Raw genomic sequence first — 22,677 nt, 5'->3', positions numbered from 1 at the left:
GCTAGGTGTTGGGGACATAAATATGAATCAGACAGCACGCACTCACCGCATGCACATGCAGACAAGTAAATCATAACAAAATGTCATAAATGCTGTTGGCAGAACGGGATGGCAATTCAGTGGAGTAGTTGCCTGACAGAAGCATCCCGAGAGTAAAAAAATGTGATTCCTTGAGTTCCTAGATGCAGTTAGTCATGATTCTCTACTCAGTCAGACCCAATGTTCCCTTCATGTAAGTAAGGTTTTTGTAATGTCCCTTTTACGTTCCTGAAATGGTATTTGTAGATAATATAACCTGTCTTCACAAGTAATATTTAAAAAAAATCAATGCATTCTCTGTCTGTAATAGAAGGCAGAAATAAAAGGAAAGCAGCTTATGGTAAAGTTGTCGGTAAACCAATATGTGTATGCTCATGCAAGGCTACACTAAGAGATGTACTAAAGTAGTCAGATGCTTGCTACTTAAGATGCACCAATTTGGATTTGAGAGAAAATATTCAGCTGAATACTGGCGATACTTTTGTATAGTTGGCATTTCAAAATAAGAATGAAGTAAATCTCTCCATTGAGTGTGACAGCTACATTTGCAAACATGTGGGTGTCCTGTATTAGTGAATGAGTTAACATGAGCAGCATTACAGTCAGTGACATGACTCTCCAAAATGGTGAGCGAATCTTGGTGAAGTTCCAAACATGGTAGTTCCTTTCCTAGAAAATTCCAATGTAGAAAATATTTTTTTGTACAGCAGAGTTAAGATCTCATCACAGATACCAATAAGCAAGTATTTCACGTACATATTTGTCTGATGAGTAGTGTAAAACTTCTGGGGGTACAGGACTTCTGTACATGTTATGGGGTTTCTTGCATTCCTAGGCCTTGCCTTCCAAATATTTTACAATTGTAGAAAGACCGGGTTCATCTCATTCCACGACACTGATTATGGCTATAGTCTCCCTCTGAAGGAAGCCGATCTCATTCTAATGCATCACTGGGCTGTTTTGAAAAAGCAGGACTCTCTAAGTTTTTAGTAAGAAGATAAATTTAGAGACTGACTAAATAACAAAGAAAATAAACAGCAACAAAATCAAGCCATGTAGATAACTAAACAATGGAAACTTCCTAATAGTAGGCACAATATGTGAAGCTGCCTGATCTGATCATAAATGTCAGAGATACGTTTTCTATGTGGGAGTGTCAGACAAGACTTCACAGAGGAAATGACAAGTAAGCTCATTTTTAAGAGATGACTAAGCATTCTCCAGGCTAAAAAGGAGGCAGATGGAGAACATTCTAGGCGGAGGGAACAGCATTTGCAAAGCAGTGTCATAAAAAGGGCTTAGCTGGTAATTGGGGTTCAACGTTGGCAGTGGCAGGGAAATGAGGGGAGATGAGGCTGAAGGTTGGAGATTAAATAGGAAAGGTGTTGTGTGCTGTGCTAAGTCACTTGGATTTTATCCTAAAGGACAGGCAGTGGGGGTTAACTACAATTTTAAATAGAGTGACATGGTCCACTTTATGTGGGGGATGGTCTCTGAGCCAGCATGAGGAAGACGGACTGTAAGAGGAGAAAAGATGGAACCCAAGGAGACTGTTGAGGGATACAGGTAGGATAAGGTCCAGGACTTACCTTAACAGAAATGGCGAAGAAGCGAAGGGTCTGAATCCTCCATAGCAAACATGTGTGACCCAGGTGTCCCCAAGTCTTTCAGCTCCCATCCTGGGTTGGAATAACAGGAGTTGAGCCCCACTTTTTCTTCTTCAAGGGCCATTGTATTAGTTGTGGTAACTTGAGCTTCTGGAACAAAACTCCATTATTTACTCCATATTAGTGGAGTAGAAGTTTATTTTGTGCTCATCTGACAGTCCAATGTGTGTGTTTTGTGCAGTGATGTGGCGACCCATATTCTTTCTGAGGACCAGGGATTTGGAGTTCTCTGCATCTAGCTGGCAGTTGTGGAAGAGAGTGAACAGAGAGAAGGTTTACCCAACAGGTGACACACCTGGCATGCATTCGCATTCTGTTGGGGAGAGAATCACAGCACTCCATCTATGTACAAAAAGAACTGGAACATCTAACCCCCGGCCAGTTAGCCACTCCCCAGCAACATTTCTGTATCATGGAACGAATAGCAAAATTTTGCTAAACAGCTGTTCCCTCATATTTTGCCTCTCTGGCCACACAGAGGAAAACCTCAGCCCAAGGACACTATCTGAACCCCTCCTGGTCCTTGCATCCATCTCAAAGTCCAGGCTGTAAGGGTGAGGTTAAATCCTCCCCATTAAGTCTGGATATGGCTCCTCATTGTCCGGAAACCTTTATACTAAAAGACAGGTTGTTGGTCTCCCATGACATAATGATGGATGAGGTATAGAATAATTGCATTCAGAATTCCCATTTGGAAAAGGGAAGAATGGGCAATAAAGAGCAGTCATTGGCCCATGACATGGAAGAAATCCTACTGGACATTGCTAAAGACCTCCAGCCCTGGTAATAGGGGAAATTCTTTTTTTCTTTTTTTGTTTTTTTTTTTGACTCTGGTTTTGCTGTCTTGGAATGACTCTTTTGTTCATTGTTATCTGTATCCCTAGTCACCTCTGAGAGGTTCTTCCCTATCCAATATTCACCGTGGTCACACCCAAAATGGATGTTGGGAAGTATGCCCTTCTTGGGAATTATATTACCTTCTCAGCACACTTCTTGCTTCTTCAAGTTCAGATGCCTTACAGGTTTTTATATAGTCACTGTTCTTTTTTGTTCTCCTCAGGCCAGGCTTCTAATTTCTTTGACAGTACAATTCCCTCAAAATCTTCATAGGTTTTTAATGTACGTGCTTTGTGTCAGTTACACTATTAACTACATTGAAAGTTCTTTCCTGTTCCTAATTCTTGAACCTGCTTCATTTCTTGGTTCATGTCACAACCACTGTGTCTCAAGTGGTTACTTTGAGGTCATCTGAACAAATAGTCTTGGGTGGTTAGGTGACGTCCTTAATCAGATCTTTGTTGCAAGGCTGAGTCACTTAGCCAAACATGGGTATCTGTTATTCAAAGCCATTTTCAGTGTTCTTCCTCACCATTAGAGTCCCTGAAGCAATGTACTATTGCAGCTTTGTAGTCTTAAATTTCTAGACTTTGGCAATTCGCCCTAATCTGTGTCCTCCAGCCAATTCCTTCCTGAACTCATCCATTATCTTGTTACACCTTTTGCTATGAGCAGTGAGAGGCAACCATCACAGAGTAGCATTCTGGCTCTTCCTAGCCATTTCCTCTAGAGCTATAGATCTGCTCTGTAAATTAGTGCAGTTTTGCCAGGGCCTAGCAGTGTTCCAGGCCTCCAGTCTTCTCTGTCAGTCTCCTTGCTGAAGCCCATGCCCCGTATTTAGATTTTTATAAAGGCAGCACCCACTTCAAGGTATTAGTTTCAGAATAAGGTGGGACAATGCTCGCTGCTGTAACAAACACAGAAATGTTAGTGGCTTGACGTAATATAAAAGTTTTCACTCACATATCAAATGTGGAGAGGTGTGGGGAGAATAGAATGCTCACATCAAATGGGGAAGATATTTGGGGAGAAAGGGAGAATTAAAAAGGCACATCTAGTTCTTAAACATCTTGGCTCAGCAATGATGTCAGTAACACTTCTGCTTCTAAAAACTATTGAAAACTAGTCCGATGGCCCCCCCTAGATGCAGGGGGTGGGGCTGAGAAATGTAACCCCTGGCTTAACTGGTGCTTCCCAGTGACAGTTCTCTCCTGTAAAAATGAAGCACAAATTTAGACAATTAGCCCATCTCTGCTGGGGGCATCTTCCTCCAGAATAAATTGCAAAGGAAAACGTTGAATTGCATTGACTCTTCAGTTAACCCGTTCAATGCATAGCATCTCCCCACCTCATTCCTGTGTTCTCGTTGGCTCTCCACCCAGACTTCCAGGACTAGGAAGTCTTCATTCTGTAAAGTATCACTGGCGTAAGGAGGCTCTTGTATGTAACAGGGTCTGGCTGATGCTTTGGGATAAAGGATGGTAATTCTACCATAGACAAAAAACTAATTCTAATTGAATCCTAGATGTCAATGCTTTTAGAAATGTCTTTACCATTTCTCACCATAGGGGTTTGCTCACCATCCCAGATCTCTCTGGGGCCCAGATACAAGCCATTTTCTAAGCGTTTTTCTTCCCCTAGACTCTTCCTCACATCTTGTCATGTAGGATTGTCCCTGTATCCTCTCTCAAGGTGCAGTGGACTTCGTGTGCAAGTCCACAAAGGGACTTGCCTGTAATAGCCAAACAGTCCATTATGTGTTTTTTTCCCCAAAACAAAGCAGCAGTTCTTTCTCTAAGAGGACTTATTGCTTTCTCATAGCCAGCTGTCTCAAAATTGTAGCCAGCTTTTTAAAGACATGCACTTAGCAAATATTCATTAAGCACTTTTCATATATAAAGCACTCTTCTAGGTCACCAGGTTAAACAAAATTGGTCATTACCCTCTCAGGGCTTATAGACTATTTGGAAACAAACAAAAGCTCCCAGATCTCTCGCTAGTGGCAAGGGCAGCGAGTCTGTCCTGGGTCCAGATGATTGCAGCTTCTTTATGAACTCTTTGCAAAGGAAAGTGATAGGCAAAGGCAAGCCTGCTGGAAATGAAAGGGGGAGAGTGACACTTCTGGAGTGAGGAGCATCATGTAGGCTGTGGTGTGCCAAAGTGGCGGAGTGGAGACATTATGCCGCCATTATTAGCCAGAGACACCTTTATGTTCTGCTTCCGGTCACCTGGTTTATTTTTTGTAGACTCCAGGACCTAGTTATTTGCTTCTTTTTCCACTCCCTCCTATCTTCTAGCAGTGGGCACTCAGTCATGTCAGGGTAAGCTGGTCCAGAGAGGAAATCACCCAGGCAGGAACACTTGGTATCTGGAAAGAATAGAGAGAGATGGCAGATGGCAGTCCAAGTGGGCAGGAAGTTAGACTTGTGAAATACTGGGGGAAGTCCTGGCCAAATTATGGGAAGGGGAGTCTGGGAACAGGCAGTATTTGATGGGGCAGGCAGGATTAGGAAGATCCAGCCCCATAGGCTCAAATGCTATGGTTTATAGACACTTAAGAGTTTAGAAAGAAGTCTATTGTATGTAGCTAAGCAGGAGTCCAGACTAGTTTAGACATAGGTGTCTGGAGTCAGGAAAACTATGTGATGGTCACATTATTTTTAATGCAGGGTTTCAGGCACAATGGACAGGACCATTTCCTATGCCATCACCAATTGCCAAAACCTCTTTCTGGATTTCCACTAAAGCTTATTAACTGGACTCCTGGCTGCTTTCCTTGTCCCCTCATTCCATTTTGCCCTTTGCTTTTCATTTTTTACAAAAGCAAATCTAGTTCTATCACTCACCATCTACCTAAACCCTTAAACGATTTCCTGCTTTTCTTAGAATAAAGGCCTAAATCTTTAACTTGAGGATTACCATATTCCTTCTTCACTTTCCAAAACATCTCTAGTGTAAGGCTGTTGTTTAGAGAGGCTCTGGTCAGTCTGATCCCTGCCTGCCAGCCTCATTTCAGGCCACTCACCCATCATTGTCTGCTATGATTTCTGGCTTTCCTTTAGTTCATCCGAGGTGCCTGAGATTAGTTTCCACGAGGCATGGTTGTTTGGGCTACTCTCTATTCCACCTTTTGCCTACCAAACTGTTACTCATGTCTCTGATCTCAGGTCAAAAATCTCTTGGTCAAAGAAGTCTTCTTGGTTACTTCTTTGTGCCCAACGATTAGAGTGGGTCTCTCCATTATTCTCTTTCTTAGCACCCTATATTCTCCTTTGTAGCACTTACACCAATTCTAAATTGTGGGTCATTTTCTTGTGTCATTTTGCTGCGTGAGAATGCAAGCTCAATAAAGGCAGAGACTGACCTTATTCACTGCTTTCTCCATAGCACCTCTGCAGTGCCATGCACATAGTTGATGCTCATTGTTTATTTGTTGAGTCCCTGCGTGAAGGAATTGATAGAACCAGGACCTACGTCAGGTTCTAGGTCACAGAAGAGCACCAGGAGTGCTCTTACCAGGAGGTCTTACCAAGAACTTCTGCCTAGGGTGGAGCAGAGTAGGGCTAGAGGAGGATCAGCCTGATGATGAACTCCCTGCACTGTTTTACACTCACATTCTCTTCATGTGCTTCTTGATAGGGGCTAGAATGGTCCTAGAATCTGGGATGGAGCAGAGTTTGTAAGTCGAGGTTGGAGGCCACTGGTGGAATGATACAGACAAGGAAGAACATGGTACTTCCAGGAGAATTTTTCTCTCCCTATTTTCAGAACAAAACTCAGCTTCATAACTTCACAGGAGAGTTGTATAGACCAGTGCCTTCTGACAGAACTTGATGCGATGATGGACATTTTCCATATCTGGGCTCTTCAATTCAGCAGACACTAGTCATATAAGTTATTGAACCCTTGAAATGTGACTTATGATGCTGAGAAATTAAATTTTAAATTTAAATATCCATATGTGGCTAGTGGCTACCATATGAGACAGGGCAGGCCTGGATTATTATTAGCATGAATTACTTTAGGAAGCACTAAGTTTCAAAAGCAATATGGTTTAAATTCTAGAAATACCCATTTACAATCAACATCAGCCTCCAACTAACCATATATAAACATGCAAACCATCTGTGGCATCCAGTGCCTACTTTGATTCAGATGAGTATCTCCCAGGTACATCTGAGTGAAGGGATTTGAATGCACTATGACTTGTTTCCCTCCATTGGAATTGTTCTTTATTGAAGACATTTCCTTCTTTATATGAAACTGTACAAAATATAAAGTATTATACAAATGTAGAACATTATTTTTGTAAGTATCTATCTAATGTGACCTTAAATGCTTTCTCATGCCCACTTTTCCCAGACAGGATTATTTTTCCTTCCTTCCTTCCTTCTTTCCTTCCTTTCATTCTTTTTTTCTTTCTTTTTTTTGTTCTCATCCATTTTTTTTTCTCTATGTCTCCTTCCTCTATTCAGGTTTCTTCCTCTATTCATGTCTCCTTTCTAACCTCTAAAATGACACAGACACAACACTGTGTTCTTTAAACAAGTTCTTTACCTTTTGCATATTGATTTCTTTTCTTTTGTGCTTATTTAAAAGAGTTGTTTTTATCAGTTCAGATTATTAACAACAAAAAAACCATATGAAATGATAATAGCTCTTGACATGCCAATTGATATATTTTTGGAGATTTGTCAGATATAATAATTTCAATAGTATGTTACTGTGAAGTTTGGTGCTGGTTGCTTTTTTTTTTTTCCACAGTTGTCATCTAGATAACATTATAGTCGCTTTTAATCCTTTGAAAGTTCTCATGTGACTGGATCTCTTGAATTCTTTGTCCTGGTTTTCACAAATGAAAAGCCCTATCTTCCAGTAAGATAATACCAGAATGAGAAGCGGCTTTTAGAAGGCGCAGTTCTGAACTATAGCAGTGAAGGAACATTTGAGAAGAGATAGTCCAGCTTTAGTTCTGTTCTCGAGTCTGTATCGCTTAGAACAAATGTGTCTAGGGGCTTCCATGCTAAATGTCCTCCGTTCATAAAATCACAATTATTAATTAGACTACAATTAAATATTAATTTACTTTTGAGATAAATGTCATTTTAAATTTGGAATTCTAGGTTCTTTTTTTCTTCTAAATCTGAGGAGAGCATTTTCATCCGGCTTTATAGAAAGAGCACACATAGAAAGCTTAGATGCTATTAAAGCGTTACTTCTTAAACTTGGCTTCTAGTTTCATTCAGGCCCAGCAAAATACTTAATAATAAACATGGTTTGTAATCATATATGTGCAGCTAAAGTAGAACATCGTAGTGAGGGCTTTTCCTTTTTTCTCTTTTTGAAATTAGGGAACCATTTTCTTGTAGGCATTTTATAACTGGAACACAGTGTTTGATATAGTGCTCGATATATATGTGTTGAATGAATTAATGAAATAATTCATTTAATGTCTTAATTCATTTAAGACCTCAAAGAGCTTTTAAAATCGCAAACGGTGGCTAAGGCTGCAGCTTCTATAGATGAACATTCTGTTCTACAAAGCCCCATGAATTAAGACATCGGTGTCATTTGCTGGTATTTTATACTTTTCCCTTCCTTCACATCGATGTGTTTAAATTAGGTATAAAGCTTTAATTAGGTGCTATTTAAAGAAATATTTAAGTCCATAATATTATCTGAGCCTATAAAACAGATGCTGAAAGCACAAATCCAAAAATTCTTGTAATATTCTTTACAGGCAGCCTATGCACCCCTTGAGAGCAGGGGCGTCCTTCCCCAATTTTGTATTCCCTGTACTCAGTGTATAGTGATAGCCAAGGAACACGTTGTTTTGGAAGGAAGGGAGGGAGGGAACAAGAAAGGAATAATGTATCTAAATCAGTAGGTGTTATTTGTAATTTATGATCTTTTCCCATTCTGACCATTACTGGAATAGTAGAAATTATAGATTTATGTTGTAGTCAGGATTCATTAATAATTAGGTTCAACTCATCAGTATTTATAGGTTTAGCTGAGTATGAGATAGTTAGATTGCTCTTCACATTTTTTTCTCTTCCACCATTCTAATTTTATATTTATTTTTGGTGCCTTATGGTAGCAAGTTCTAGTAGAAAGAATATAGACTCAGGAACAAAAGAGTTGGTTTCTAGCCCTGGTGCTGAATGGGCCCTGGGAAAATCATTTAAACCCTCTAGTGTTGCCCTTCCAAATGCTATGAATTTTCTATTTTTAAAGCATCTATCTTGACCATAAATCTCAAATACTAAGGCTAATAACATTACTTTTGAAAGTCACTTACTAAAATTTATTTAGTTTTAAAAATTTAGAACTGCAAAAATAGTTGCCAACCCTACCATCTCTGTACATAAGAGAATATAACCTTTCATATCTTGTATACATGCCACCTAGGCCAAGGGACAGACATAATGTTATAAGAATTATTTGAGTTTTCTTCTTATTCTTTTTTTGTTTTTTAATTTTGGAGAGAGAGAGCAAGTGCGTGAGTGGGGGGGAGAGACAGAGAGAGAGAAAGAAAGAGATCATCCCAAGCGGGCTCCAGGCCCAGCATGGAGCCTGACATGGGACTTGATCCCACAATGCTGGGATCATGACCTGAGCCAAAATCAAGAGTCAGATGCTCAACAGACTGAGCCATCCAGGCACCCCTGAGTCGTCTTCTTCTATGTCGTGCTAAATATATTTCTCAATATTGGTTCTATGTTTTCATTTATTTATCATTCTGAGTCATCCAGAATCCTTCCATTCAAGGAAAATCTCCAGCCTATTATGAGGTTAAGGACATGGGGTTTCCATTAAGGTACTGCTGGGTTTGAATCCTGGAACCAGTACTCACTAGTTATGTCATCTTGAACAAGGAACTTATCTTTCTGAGCCTCACTTTCTTTATTTCTAAATGAAAGATAGTAATACCCATCCCTAGATGGGTTGAGAATTAATGAACATTTTCATTCTGAAAATTAAATTTAAGGGATAAGTACAGTGGCTGCATATAATAATCACTCAATATGTGATAGATGATAAAAATGGTAATTATTAACAAAATTCACAAAGCAAATGAGATCATAACTTTGGCTTTCCTTCAGATACATCTCCAAGAATATCCCTGCCTTCTAAGAAATACAGTTTCTGCTTATGGACATTTTGACCTTAAGCTGAAATAAAATCCAAATTGCAAATCTGGATTTTATAGCAATAGCTTATTGTACACTGACATGCTCTTTGCCCATAATCCTGACTACATGAGGCTCGTAAAAGTGAAAAAGAGTGCTTTAAATATCACCATACCCATATCCAATATTATTGATTCATTTTTGGAAGAAAAGAAATTCAGAAAATAATATAACAACATTAAACAAGAACTGGAAAAGGGGCTAAAAGTCCTTAATTTCATCATCCTTAAACAGACTACTCCTTTCAATGAAAACAATAGCTGTCCTTAATTTACAAATATTTTCACCTTTCCTTCAAAGTAGCATTCCTTATTGTACTATCACAACCATACTTTTTACGATTTTTCCACACTGTTTTCCAAAGTATTTATTTCAAGACTGTATCATCTGGTACAAGTCACATGAACTCAAGGCTTCAGTCAGTCCATCTGTGGTCCTGAGTTTTCACATTTTTATTTTAGAAAATGTTGATGGAATATGATTAATTCATTTTCCTCATCCAATTGTACTAAATCATATTATTAGCAGTGAATTTAACATTCTGAGTTTCTTAGATACTAGTAGGTCATCTCATCCATCTGCCTTACATTCTTACCATTAATTACTTATTATCATTGTAGCTCCCTAGCGTTTTACACAACAGAGACACATGGTAGATTGAGAAAGGGGGCAGGGGCGAGGGGAGGGATATTTATGAAGTGCCATATGCGGATGGATGCTTAATAAATGCTGTTTAATGATCCTCACTGATGACGAGGCTAGATGGGAAACATTAATTAAAGGGGATGTGGAGATCGATGTCTACAGTTCAGTGAGCCTCCTTCCTTTTCTACTTAACGCGCAGAATAAAAACCAAGCATACGATTACTTATGACACATCCTGATTTTTTAAATTAGTTTCATTAATGAAGGATACCAGTGATTTGTTAGAAACTGTGTTTTCAGGCCAGAAGCTAGAACACATGACAGTATTTTGAATATGCACAGTCTGGAAAGGTACCTTTGGCTGTGGTTACACTGAGTATCCTCAGGTGGATTTTGGCCATAGTCTGCTTTGAGTCTGAAGATGTGGTCACCTATTCATTGTGATTTAAATAGATTGGGAGAGATCTCTGCCTTTCAACTTACGCTATTTTCCCAACCCAGGTACTGTTCTTCTATTTCCATTACTGTCAGGGCATTCCTTTGAGTAAATTTTGCCTTGCTCATATGGTCTTCCCCTGGCAGACTTAGAAAAAGAAAAGATCATTGTTGAAGGGTGTAAGCTCATCTTTTGAGAAAAAAAAAAATGGACTCACTAATTCTAATACATTCTTTTCTCTTCTTTTATTCTTTTATTAGTGGAAATTCAATCACATTGGTTCTTTGGGCTTTAATATTTTTCTTAGGAGTGAGTAGTGTGAGCTGAGAAATAGAAAATTCACTTTTGCAAAATTTCAGCTTAAGAAATTGACAAGGGTGAACTTTTTCCTGTTCTTCATTTGTCCAGTGGGAAATGTAGATGAGTAATAGTTACTCAAATCTCATAGAATCATAAAATTTGAGTGATAGAAGGCACTTTGTGGCCATCTTCTCAATCTCTCAGCAGGGCAGGAATTTCTCCTGTGTGTAGCTGACAGATGGTCACCTGGCTCTGCTTGAACATTATTATGAGGTCAAGTAGTGTCTTCAGGCAGCATATTCCAATTGGGACAGCAATAATTATTCGAGAGTCTTATTTATTTATCATTTCTTCCCTACATGTTTCCAGAAAATCTAGCTCTTGTCTGAACCCAGGCCTTGTCAAAATAGGTAAATAAAGGCCAGTAGAACTTCTAAACAGATTGGAAGTCACCAAGATAAACTGATGATGTTAACCAGAATGTTTGACCAAAAAAAAAAAAAAAAAGAAAAGAAAAGAAAAGAAAAAAAAGAAAAAAGGATAATTATGCCTTGAAGTTCATTATTCATTCATTCATTCATTCTCTTGGATAGTCCAAACATTTGTTAAGCATTTGCATACCAAAGTTGCAAATATCAATAAGAAATGTTCATTACTTTTAAGAACCCACAACCAAGAAGATATTTTCAGTTAAAGCTCACAACACTGTCTTCTCCACTGTGGTTTACATCACAGTTGTAGTTAGTTGCTTGTGTGTTTGTAGAATGCCTACCATGATGTCAGAGACTGTGCCTCAATCAGAGTAGGGCACATAAATATCTGCTGGATGAATGAATAAAAAGAATGAATAAGCAAATAGCTATGATACAATGATAGAAGCATTATAATATATAGGACAAACTTCTAATCCATTATAGCAGAATAGATTAACTCACCCTAGAACAAGATATTTGTTCTTGACCTTGAATAATGAATAAGATTTTCTCAGATGGAGGGGTACCTGGGTGGCTCAGTCAGTTAAGCATCCAACTTTGGCTCAGCTCATGAACTCGTGGCTTATGGGTTCCAGCCCCACATCGGACTGTATGCTGTCAGCACGGAGCCCACTTGGGATCCTCTGCGTGCTCTCTCTCTGCCCTTCCTGTGCTCTTGCTCTTTCTCTCTCAAAACTAAACATTAAAAAAAAAAAAAAAAAAGTTTTATCAGATAGAGAATTTGGAAAAGAGCATTTCATTCATGAAGGTCATATTGGATTTGGGGAGTGGCAGGTAATATGAGGTAGCTGGAATGAATATGATTTTTATTTTTATTTATTTATTTTTTTTTTAAATTTTTTTTTCAACGTTTATTTTATTTTTGGGACAGAGAGAGACAGAGCATGAACGGGGGAGGGGCAGAGAGAGAGGGAGACACAGAATCGGAAACAGGCTCCAGGCTCTGAGCCATCAGCCCAGAGCCTGACGCGGGGCTCGAACTCCCGGACCGCGAGATCGTGACCTGGCTGAAGTCGGACGCTTAACCGACTGCGCCACCCAGGCGCCCCTGAATATGATTTTTAAATAAATGTTAAGTAGGGGCTCCTGGGTGGCTCAGTCGGTTGAGTGTCCGACTTCAGCCCAGGTCATGATCTTACGGTCCATGAGTTTGAGCCCTGCGTCGAGCTCTGTGCTGACCGCTCAGAGCCTGGAGCTTTCAGATTCTGTGTCTCCCTCTCTCTCTGACCCTCCCCCATTCATGCTCTGTCTCTCTCTGTCTCAAAAATAAATAAACATTAAAATAAATAAATAAATAAATGTTAAGTAAAATATAAATCTAATCATTCACTTTTTCATTCAACTAATCTCATTTTGGCTCTACTTCGTGCCAGACACTTGGGCTACAGTGGTGAATAAAATGAGACATGATCGCTGCCTTCAAGGAACTTAGAGTCTAATAAAGAAGATGGATATTAGTCAATAATCAAAATACTCATCCCAATAAATATGAAACGGCTGTTGTGACAAGTGCCACATGTAAAAGGCACCTAATTCTAGATGTTCTTAAAATAGGGTTATTGCATAATCAAGGTAATTGGGGGATGCTATCTATGATGTGATTCTTGAATTGATTTCTGAAGGTGAAGAAGGGAGAGAGTAGAAGGTGTCCAAATTCCCTATGGTAGAAGGAGGGTACACATTAAAAAAACGAAAGGAAAAGCTAGAACACAGAGCATGAGAGGGAGCAAGGTACATGATAGAACTGCAGAAAGAAGTAGAGGGCAGACCTTGCAATCTTTGTATGTAGCTTGTCTTTATGTGGAGAGTGGGAGGCATGGAAGCATCTTCTACAAGAGATGACTCCAGTCTGCTGGTGTTGGGACTGAAGTATACAGGACTGACTGAGGGGTCCGGAGGTGGTTATCATGAAAACTGGCACTAGGAAAGCAGAGGCAATGAAAAAACGATTCTGTGAAGTTCACCTTTCTTCCTAAGAATACAATCAAGTTGCCTGGCTACAGCCATTACCCTTTTAAGGGTGCCCTTTAAATGAACAATATATAGGAAATAACACATCTCAACTTTTAGTGGAGTTTGAATCAATATTTTGACATGGAGGCAGACAAAGAAATAAAAGCTTTTAAAAACTTTGTCTAGAAGGTGGAAAGCAAAGAATAATGAGGCGGGGACGTAATGGAAAGAGACTTATGTAGGCATTTATAGATCTGGATTCTAGTCTAAATATAGCAACTACCAGAGAGAGATCAACCAAGTCACATGACCTCATTGGCTCTCAGATTTGAAACCTGGAAATAAAGAATTGGAACGGATCATATACAAGCTCCCTTCTACCACACTTGGTGATTCTAGTCTCCAAATATGAGGGGATATAAAGTATGGTATAATGTTTAGGCCATAGAGACTCATCTCAAACCAGACTTAGTATTTGAGCTCTTAATAAAAACCACATTGCCTGTAATGTGTTTGATTAGGGAGAAGTAAGGGAGTGGAATGTAATTGGAAAGTGTAGTTTTGCTATTAAATGGAGCTCAACTGAGAGAAACATTCCTTGTCAAGAGTGTTACTAGTGAACGTTCCAGACCAATCATTACATGATCTAAAAGCTGATTTTGATGGAAGAAACGTAACAAAATGTTCAAATCCTATCCAAATTGCATGAACATTTTTTTACTTGGTTTTATAGAGGCTAAATCTAACTTACAGATGCCAAACACCCAGATGGCATATGAAATTTAAGTCCGTCACCCAAACTGAAGATTGCATCATCCACATGGAACAGCAGGTAGCAGCTGAAGTTTGTGATTTTTATCAGGAGGTCACAGGGTGGCCCAGCCTTGTTTTTATTTCTTTCAGTGGCATGACACCAGTGGTTTCTCTGTTGGTTGCCCTTTTTATTTTTCTCATTGCCTTTCATCTTATTTATCCCCTTCACTGCATTGTGACTCTGGGAAGACTTTTGCAGGAGGAAACATTTAAAAGGACACATCTTGGGCCCCAACGTAAAGGGCACTTTTACTTTCATAATAGTAAATCTTCCACCAGCTGAATGGCTGAATGCGCCCATGAAAGTTTTAGCCTTTTTTGTGTGTTTGGAAATAGAGTGAAAATTTTCAAGCCACAGCTATACCTTGTAGTTTATAAGTGGTCCAAGATGCATTATAATAACAGTGTTATATTTTTCAAAGTAGGGAAGCATTTTTTTTTGTCAGCTATGTCTTGTAAAAAGCCATATTTTCTAAAGGCAAACCTAGTGTTTTACTGTCTAATTGTAGCAAACATATATATATATATATATATATATATATATATATTCTAATTATTTAAATAGTTCTCAGTCCTGATAAAGAAAAATCATATTATGTCTCTAAATAAAATAATTTATTTATAAATTTGGTTATTCAGAGACATCTGTGCTATTGAAAGTGCTCATATTGCATATTCTACTTATTACTTGTCTTTTCCCCTTCTTACTGCAACACAATGCTTCCTCTGACCACTGAAAGCAAAGCTTTTATGATTTTGTTTGAGTGTATCTAAAAAAAGCATCGGTTATATCAAGGATAAAAGTCCTGGATTTTTTTTAAACTAAGGACTAAAGAGTTGTGCTAAAGTCGAGGAACATACTGATATTAGCAGCTTTTGATTGCAGGAAAGAAATGCCACCTTTCACCATTCTGATGACAAGGACAGTGTTTCAGTTATTAGTAGAACTTGACATATTAAAAACCAATAAACACCATGAAATTCATTAGTATTTCTGGCCAGGTTCTAAAGTAATTCAGCAGGTTTGTTGAATTTCTTAGGACAGGTGAGCTTCTAGGACCTTACTTTAAAGTACTATCTTTCTTAAACAAATTTGATTTGCTTTTAACTTGTTATAATTTTATTTTTCATTGGTAAATCCTGGAAATACTTTAAAAATTTTCAGCAAGTTCTAACATTTTTTTAAAAAGGAAGCATTGATGGGGGTGCTTGGGTGGCCCAGTCGATTAAGCATCCGACTCTTGATTTCAGCTAAGTTCACGATCTTGCAGTTCATGAGTTCAAGCCCTGCATCAGGCTCTGCGCTGACAGTGCAGAACCTGCTTGCAATTTTCTCTCTCTCCTCTCTTTCTGCCCACCCCCCACTCACTCTTGCTCTCAATCAAAATAAAATAAACTTAAAAAAATAAATAAATAAAAATAAAGCATTGATTACATTTTCAACTAATATGGTGCCTTTCTCTTTGGATATCTACCACAAATTACAAATCAACTTTGTGGCTCTCTGAAACAGAAATAGCCGTTACAAAAAAAGATGCATTTACTACATAACACCATACATGAAAATTGGAGAAAATGCGTTAGAGCATTTAGAGCATATAGAGAGAGTGATTTAGACTTTAAGGTCGCAGAGCTATTGTGTGCAAATGACTGCTCCATGTGTATTAGCAACACAGAAATGAAATGTTAAACATCACTTAGAACTTTAGAAAGATTTGCTTTTCTTCTTCACAGGATCACACATAGGACTTATCCTGCCTTGCTACCCTGAGGAAGTGTCAAGTATATGACATAATGGTAGTATTTTTGAGAATACAGTTACCCCCCCACAGCCACAACCTGGAGTCTCAAGCTGTAATTATGATGCCATGATCAGAAAGTTGTGTTTTAGGTTTGGCCCTGAACGGGTGGCAGTATAATTTTACGCTGCTGGTAAGAGCACAGTGCAGCTGTGCAAAACGAGAATGTTTGTTGTTGTTTATTGTTTAAAGAGTCGCTTTTTTCTCTAACAGACTAATGAAGGGAATTTTAGTACATTTGCACTGGTCGACTGATTGTTGCAAGCTTGACTTTCAGTTGATCAAATGAGGTGAAATAAATCAACAAACTGCCAAAAGAAAAATTTACTTAGATTTTGCCCATGAAATAAAAATGTCTTCAGTTTCTAACGTAAGTTCTATACAATGGCCTAACATCTATATCATTTAAACATTGAATTATTATATTTTATATTATACTTATATGCTAACTTTAATTAGATGATTAACTTTTATGGAGTAAAATTATTATGATAGACATAATTTCACTTATAAAACTAAATGTGAAAAAAACATCGCATCATATCCATTTTAATTACTAAAATTAAAAACCTAAATTCTTTAAGCTCTTAAGAGTGTCAAGACACAGTACCTAACCCAGAGGGAACTGGCAGGTTCATTGTGAGAAGTAAGATAAATATAGCAGAAAAGAATGTAGATGAAAAATGAAGACTCAAAATATAGAAATTTAAACACTAAATAAAAGACGTGAAACTTTTATGATGGTCTGAAGGTATTTTCAACCTCTGGTAAACATGAAAGAGTTCTTGAAATATGGAGACGATATTTTTTTTTAAAACTTTTTTTTAAGAAGCTGGGCAGGAAAAGCCTTCACTAACTCTAAAGTAGTATGATGTGTTTACTTTTAGCTAAACTGAAGATGGTGATTGGAGCAGAGGGCGGTAGAGGTCACGGAATCATAGCGGGAGGAAAGATTAGCCAAGTGTCATAGGATATTAATGACTTGTAGGCATAAAATGCCATTGTTTAGTGGTGGAAACAAGTCCAACCAGAAAGATGAGGGGGAGACAGAAGGTCAGTCCAACTGTACCCAGCGGTCCTGAGCCTCAGAGCAGAGCCTTGTGCAGTTTCATACAACTTCCCATACAAAGCAGCTCAATTTAGATGTTCTTCTTTTCTTCTGGATAGAGATGTGGCATTTTCAGCTCAGGAGGATTTCATATTAAGGAGATAGAAACAAGTTTGCAAATATAGTAAAACCTTGGTTTGCAAGCATAATTTGTTCTAGAAACATGCTGGTGATCCAAAGCACTCCTATTTCAAAGTGAATTTCAAGAACCATTGGCTCAGCTGTGATCACGTGATGTTGTTTAGCATCGCGTCCAGCTGGTAATACAAGACATTATTTTTTTCATCAAGTTAAAACGTGTTAGAAATGTTTGCTCATCTTGCAGAGCACTCACAGAACAAGTTACTCGCAATCCAAGGTTTTACTGCATATAGTTTGATTTTGCGGTTGGTCAAAGGATCTGAGGGTAGAAAAAGTGAGGGAACAAGACTGGAACAGCGGGAGAGGAATGGAAGAAAAAGATAAGCAGCCCGTGGGGAAACAGAGACAGCAAAGTGGGAGGGAAAAAGTGCAGAGAAACAAAGAGAAGGGAGAATGACAGGCAGGCGAGCAAACAGAAAGGCTCAGTGCATTTCAGAGGTACTGTGCTCTGCACTTGACTTGAACTGTGGGCTCCAAATGCGACCATTTGTTTTCTACTGTTATTCTGAAAGCTTGATGAATTCAACACCATTCACAGCTCTTCAACTGCTTGAGAACTTCTGTCCTGGAGCCTCCATTCCTCATCAGGCAACAAGCAGAACATTCTGGCAAGGGAAAAGAAAAACTTAACCACTGTAACAGTAATCAGAGTCTTAAGAAAATTAAGTCTTAAGAAAATCAAATCAGTGGGTCACATTCTCTCATCCTAAGTTGCTCTACCCCTCCTTTGAAGATGGGGCATTGAATTTCAGCTGTCTTTTATGGTAGGATTTGCAATCGACGCTGGATTTCCTATAATAGAAAGATTTTGAACTGTAAAAAAAGATATTTTGAAATATGTCTTATGATCTCCCTTCACTTGAGACATACAAACTACAAAAAGGAAATTCACTCTAAATCATGTGTGAAATTAGCTGAGAAAAATGGTAACTGTGAAATAACATTTATACGTTTAGTAATGCCTTTTACAAGATAGAACGTCACACTAAGCCCCTGACCATGAACATGAGATGTTTGTATCAGTGTTGGAGTCTGTTCTCACTCTTTCCGGGAAACCTCCGATTCTGATATTCTAGTCAGTTCCAAAACTGTTTATCTTTTTCATATTAGTGTAAGACATGATATTTCAGAAAGAGTAAATTCATTTTACCTTTATTTGTAGCCAGTTAAAAACGGATTAGCCTTTGTGTATTATTCATGTGGTCTGTTCACATAATCTTTATGGATTGCTGAGATGTCATTGCATTTGCCACCCAGTTATTTAATGCAGAACAGACATTCTGATTTGCTACCGGAACTGCCCGTCTCTAATATTTTTAATTGTTTTCCCTGATCCTAATATTGTTGCTCAATTTTTTGTATGTGTATATATACACATTCTTTTGTCACCCGAGTACACAGTTTGGGCATGGGCATTGATGGCATCAAGGATACATGCTATGAGGTGCCTATCATGTACAGGTACAGTGCAGGTGCAGAAAAGGTGGGGCCAACAGTTCCTCGCCTTACAGAAACCAAACTTAAAATGAGAAATACAGATTTTCTTACTCTGTTCAGATCTACCGCCCTGTAGTGAGCACTTCACCTAAACCAGCTCACTGAGTCATCATAATACTGCCTGTGATACCGTAGATACTGTTATCCTCATTTTGTAGAGTAAGAAATTGAGACTCGGAGAATTTAAGTGATTTACCCAGTCATTGTGGCTCTTCTTTATTTTTGTAAAAATAGGTATTTTGGGGACCTGAGATGAAAGTATTTATCTACTCAAAATATTTCTGTCACTATGTAGTTGAAAAAACTCTCAAGTCAACTGTATTTATTGGCCATATATGAAATATTTCTTATATAGTCCATCTACTTTTTTTCCACAAATATGACTTGTTTTCATTTGAGAGGGTACTTGGCTTCCAGATGGAGAAATAAATTCAACTCACAGGAGTGGAGAAATCAGAGACATTGCAGACATTGGTGTGTATCTTAAAAGAGAGTTCTAATTATAAGGACCTCTTAAATCTGAGAGTTTTTCCCTTTGGTATAAAGGCATTGACTGTGAAACATGGTGTTTTGCATTACAATTGGTGTTTTGGAGGTATTGCTTGAAACTCCATGATTTTCTGCAAAAACATTACAGGGGCAGATCAAATAAGAAGATGCTTGCTGCTGCAGATCAAAATAATAGATCAACAAGAGGGAATACTAGAGCAGTAGTGTCTTAAAGAATTAGGAGAAAAGAGCTGTGGAACAAAAGACTACAAACACAAACACACATACACACACACATTCTGACATATACTATGCACACACAAACATATACATACACAACATGTAAATAAATGCATTTTAGGCAAGTCATTCAAATAACCCCATTTATGCATTTTTCTGGCCATATACATTAGCCCTACTTGGTCTTTTGTCAGCTGTTTTGTGGAAAACAAAGAATTGATCCATTATTTAACATTTATTAAACCCTCACAATCTATGAGCACTGTGCTTCAGTGACCAGGATACAACAGACAAGACACTTTTTGTCTTTAAGAATTCCCCATGTCCTGTGGGAAAGGTGTTATTGCAGTGGTATGATGACATAGAAGTGACATTCACAGAGCTTCATGATCCTAGAGGAGGGATATCATGGAGGCCTTTTTTGGAAGATATGATGTCTGAAATGGGTCTTGAAGAGGAAACAGCAGTTAGTCAAAAGGAAATGGGAGGGGCGCCTGGGTGGCTCAGTTTGTTAAGCATCTGACTTTGACTCAGATCATGATCTCCCGGTTCCTGGTTTCAAGCCCCACATGGGGCTCTGTGCTGACAGCTCAGGGCCTGGAGCCTGCTTTGGATTCTGTGTCTCCTCTCTCTCTCTCTCTCTCTCTCTGCCCCTCCCTTGCTCACTCTTTCTCTCAAATAAGTGAATAATAACAAAAACCAAAAGGAAATGGGAAAGCTAGAAGCCCTTGCAGAACACAGCATGAAGAAAGTTCCAGGAACTTGAGACAGAAGGATGTGTGTAGTCTGGGATTGCTGGAATATAGTGATGAAGGAGAGATGAGAGGTGAGGGTGGAGAGGTAGGCCAGATCTAATAAGGCTAACTGAAATTTTATACTGCTGAGAATGATGAGCCTTTGTAGGATTTAAAGCATGGGAAGGTCAAGTTTGTATCTTAGCAGATCATTCTGGTAGCTGTATGGAGAATGGTTTTTAGGTTGACAACACCAGAGTTTGGGATCCAGTTTAGGAAGCTGTTGTAGAATTGTAGGCAAGAGATGCTGAGGGTCTGAACCAAAATCATGGTTCAAGGGTGACAGGCACTGGGTAATGGTAGTGGAGTGCTTAAGCAATGTTTAGAAGGTATGGTTAGTTAAGGCCTGGTGCTTATTAGGATGTAGACACATGGATTAGGATTTCTCAGAGTTTAGCTGGGATAGCTGGGTGTGGGTATGAGGAGAGCCAGAAATCTGAAATGGAGAAGGGACGGGAGCTGGTGGGCAGGTTGGAGGTGTGGTCAGTTTAGTTCAAGGTGTTTGTGGTTCATCTAGAACGAGCTGTTCAACACAGATATTTGAGCCTAGAGCTTGAGAAAGTGGTCTCTGGTGATAAATTTGGGAGTTGCCAACCTCTAGATGTATAAAATCGAATGCACAGCCTCTTCTGTGTGTGTAGTGCATTGTTTTGCCTTTTCCTCTTTTCTCCTATCTTAAGGCAAAGATTCCTATCTCCATCAATACGTGATAATTAATACCATATATACCTCCTGGTTGTGCACGAACAACAAAGCGATCCCAGAGAATGGGAAATGCCTTAGGAAAGTGGAAGTAACTGACTGATTGTTGCTTTTTTCCAGTTGTGTCGGTGGACATGCCTGCCTCAGAGGGATATCGCTTCAGCTGACCCTCCCACAGCTCAGACTTTTTGAGGATCCTGGCTGTGTGGCTTTGCCCGGTTCAAAATGGCAGAAAAGGCTCCCCCTGGCTTAAACAGGAAGACTTCAAGGTCAACGCTCTCCCTTCCGCCGGAACCTGTGGACATCATCAGGAGCAAGACGTGCTCGCGGAGGGTGAAAATCAACGTGGGGGGCCTCAATCACGAAGTGTTGTGGAGAACGTTGGACCGGCTGCCGCGGACACGCTTGGGGAAGCTCCGGGACTGCAACACGCACGAGAGCCTCCTGGAGGTGTGCGACGACTACAACCTCAGTGAGAACGAGTATTTCTTTGACCGGCATCCGGGGGCCTTCACTTCCATCTTAAATTTCTACCGGACGGGGAAACTCCACATGATGGAAGAAATGTGTGCGCTCTCTTTTGGCCAGGAGCTCGATTACTGGGGGATTGATGAGATCTACCTGGAGTCCTGCTGCCAAGCCAGGTATCACCAAAAGAAGGAGCAGATGAACGAAGAACTGAGGCGGGAGGCCGAGACGATGCGAGAGCGGGAGGGAGAAGAGTTTGACAACACCTGCTGCCCGGAGAAAAGGAAGAAGCTCTGGGACTTGCTGGAGAAACCTAACTCGTCCGTGGCTGCAAAGGTATGAAAAGCGGGGCGTTGCTTCCCTGTGTGTGGTCGGAAAGGTGTTGCCTACTTCCCAGAGAGCGCGATTGTCTTCGTTTCAGGTGTTGTGTGGCTACAGGGTGAAAGACACTTTCCAGAAGCTTAGAGACTCAGAGTTATTCTTCCCATGTAATGTCATCCGATGGCATTGCTCTTTCTTAAATATGGTTATTGGGTAGGAACAGGCCTGGGCAACAGAGGCTTTGGAAGGGTTCTGGTTTCCATGGTGCTGTGTGGTGGTGGTGGCTAGAGTTTGAGGAGACAGCCCTCACTGGGGCCATCACATGCAGAGTCCTGCAGAAGGCTGGGGCCTGGGCCCCTTGGATAGAGGCACGGTGCTGTCACTGAGGTTGGAGGAGGTGCCTCCTGGCCTGGTTCTTTAGAGGATCATGGTAAAGAGAGAGTATGGCCCGGTGTTGTTGAGAGGGCTGCAGGAGCAGGGTGGTCTATGCGTGAGGAAGAGGCCATCTTATGAAGCTGTGCAAGGTCACGCAAAGTCAGTGTCCAGAATGCATCCATTTACCTCCCTTGTGAAGTCTACTCTGACAATAATGTTTCCTACTGTTGGTGTATCGTTTTTTTCCACAACTGAGGCATTACTCTACCTCAGAGTTCATCCTGTTTGCTTAAAATGAAGGTAAATTCATGTTTCCACTGTGCCTGCTTATGTCTAGATCTCAGAGTAAGTTTGTTTTGTTTTGCC

General features: G+C 39.6%; 1 protein-coding gene across 1 annotated transcript in view; it reads left to right on the top strand.

Moving 5' to 3' along the window:
• KCNB2 (potassium voltage-gated channel subfamily B member 2) overlaps nucleotides 1-22,677 on the top strand; it is a 387,967-nt gene that overhangs the window by 5,912 nt on the left and 359,378 nt on the right. Inside the window, exon 2 of the mRNA XM_040487606.1 lies at nucleotides 21,268-21,951. Coding sequence (XP_040343540.1) covers nucleotides 21,373-21,951 — 579 coding nt within the window. The 5' untranslated portion in view covers nucleotides 21,268-21,372. The remainder of the gene's footprint in view (nucleotides 1-21,267; nucleotides 21,952-22,677) is intronic.

Source organism: Herpailurus yagouaroundi, unplaced genomic scaffold (genome assembly GCF_014898765.1).
Source record: "Herpailurus yagouaroundi ecotype Mexico unplaced genomic scaffold, PumYag 165, whole genome shotgun sequence".
NCBI classification, from domain to species: Eukaryota; Metazoa; Chordata; class Mammalia; order Carnivora; family Felidae; genus Herpailurus; species Herpailurus yagouaroundi.
Note: the sequence above shows the minus strand (reverse complement) of the source record. Positions and strands in the feature narration are given on the sequence as shown.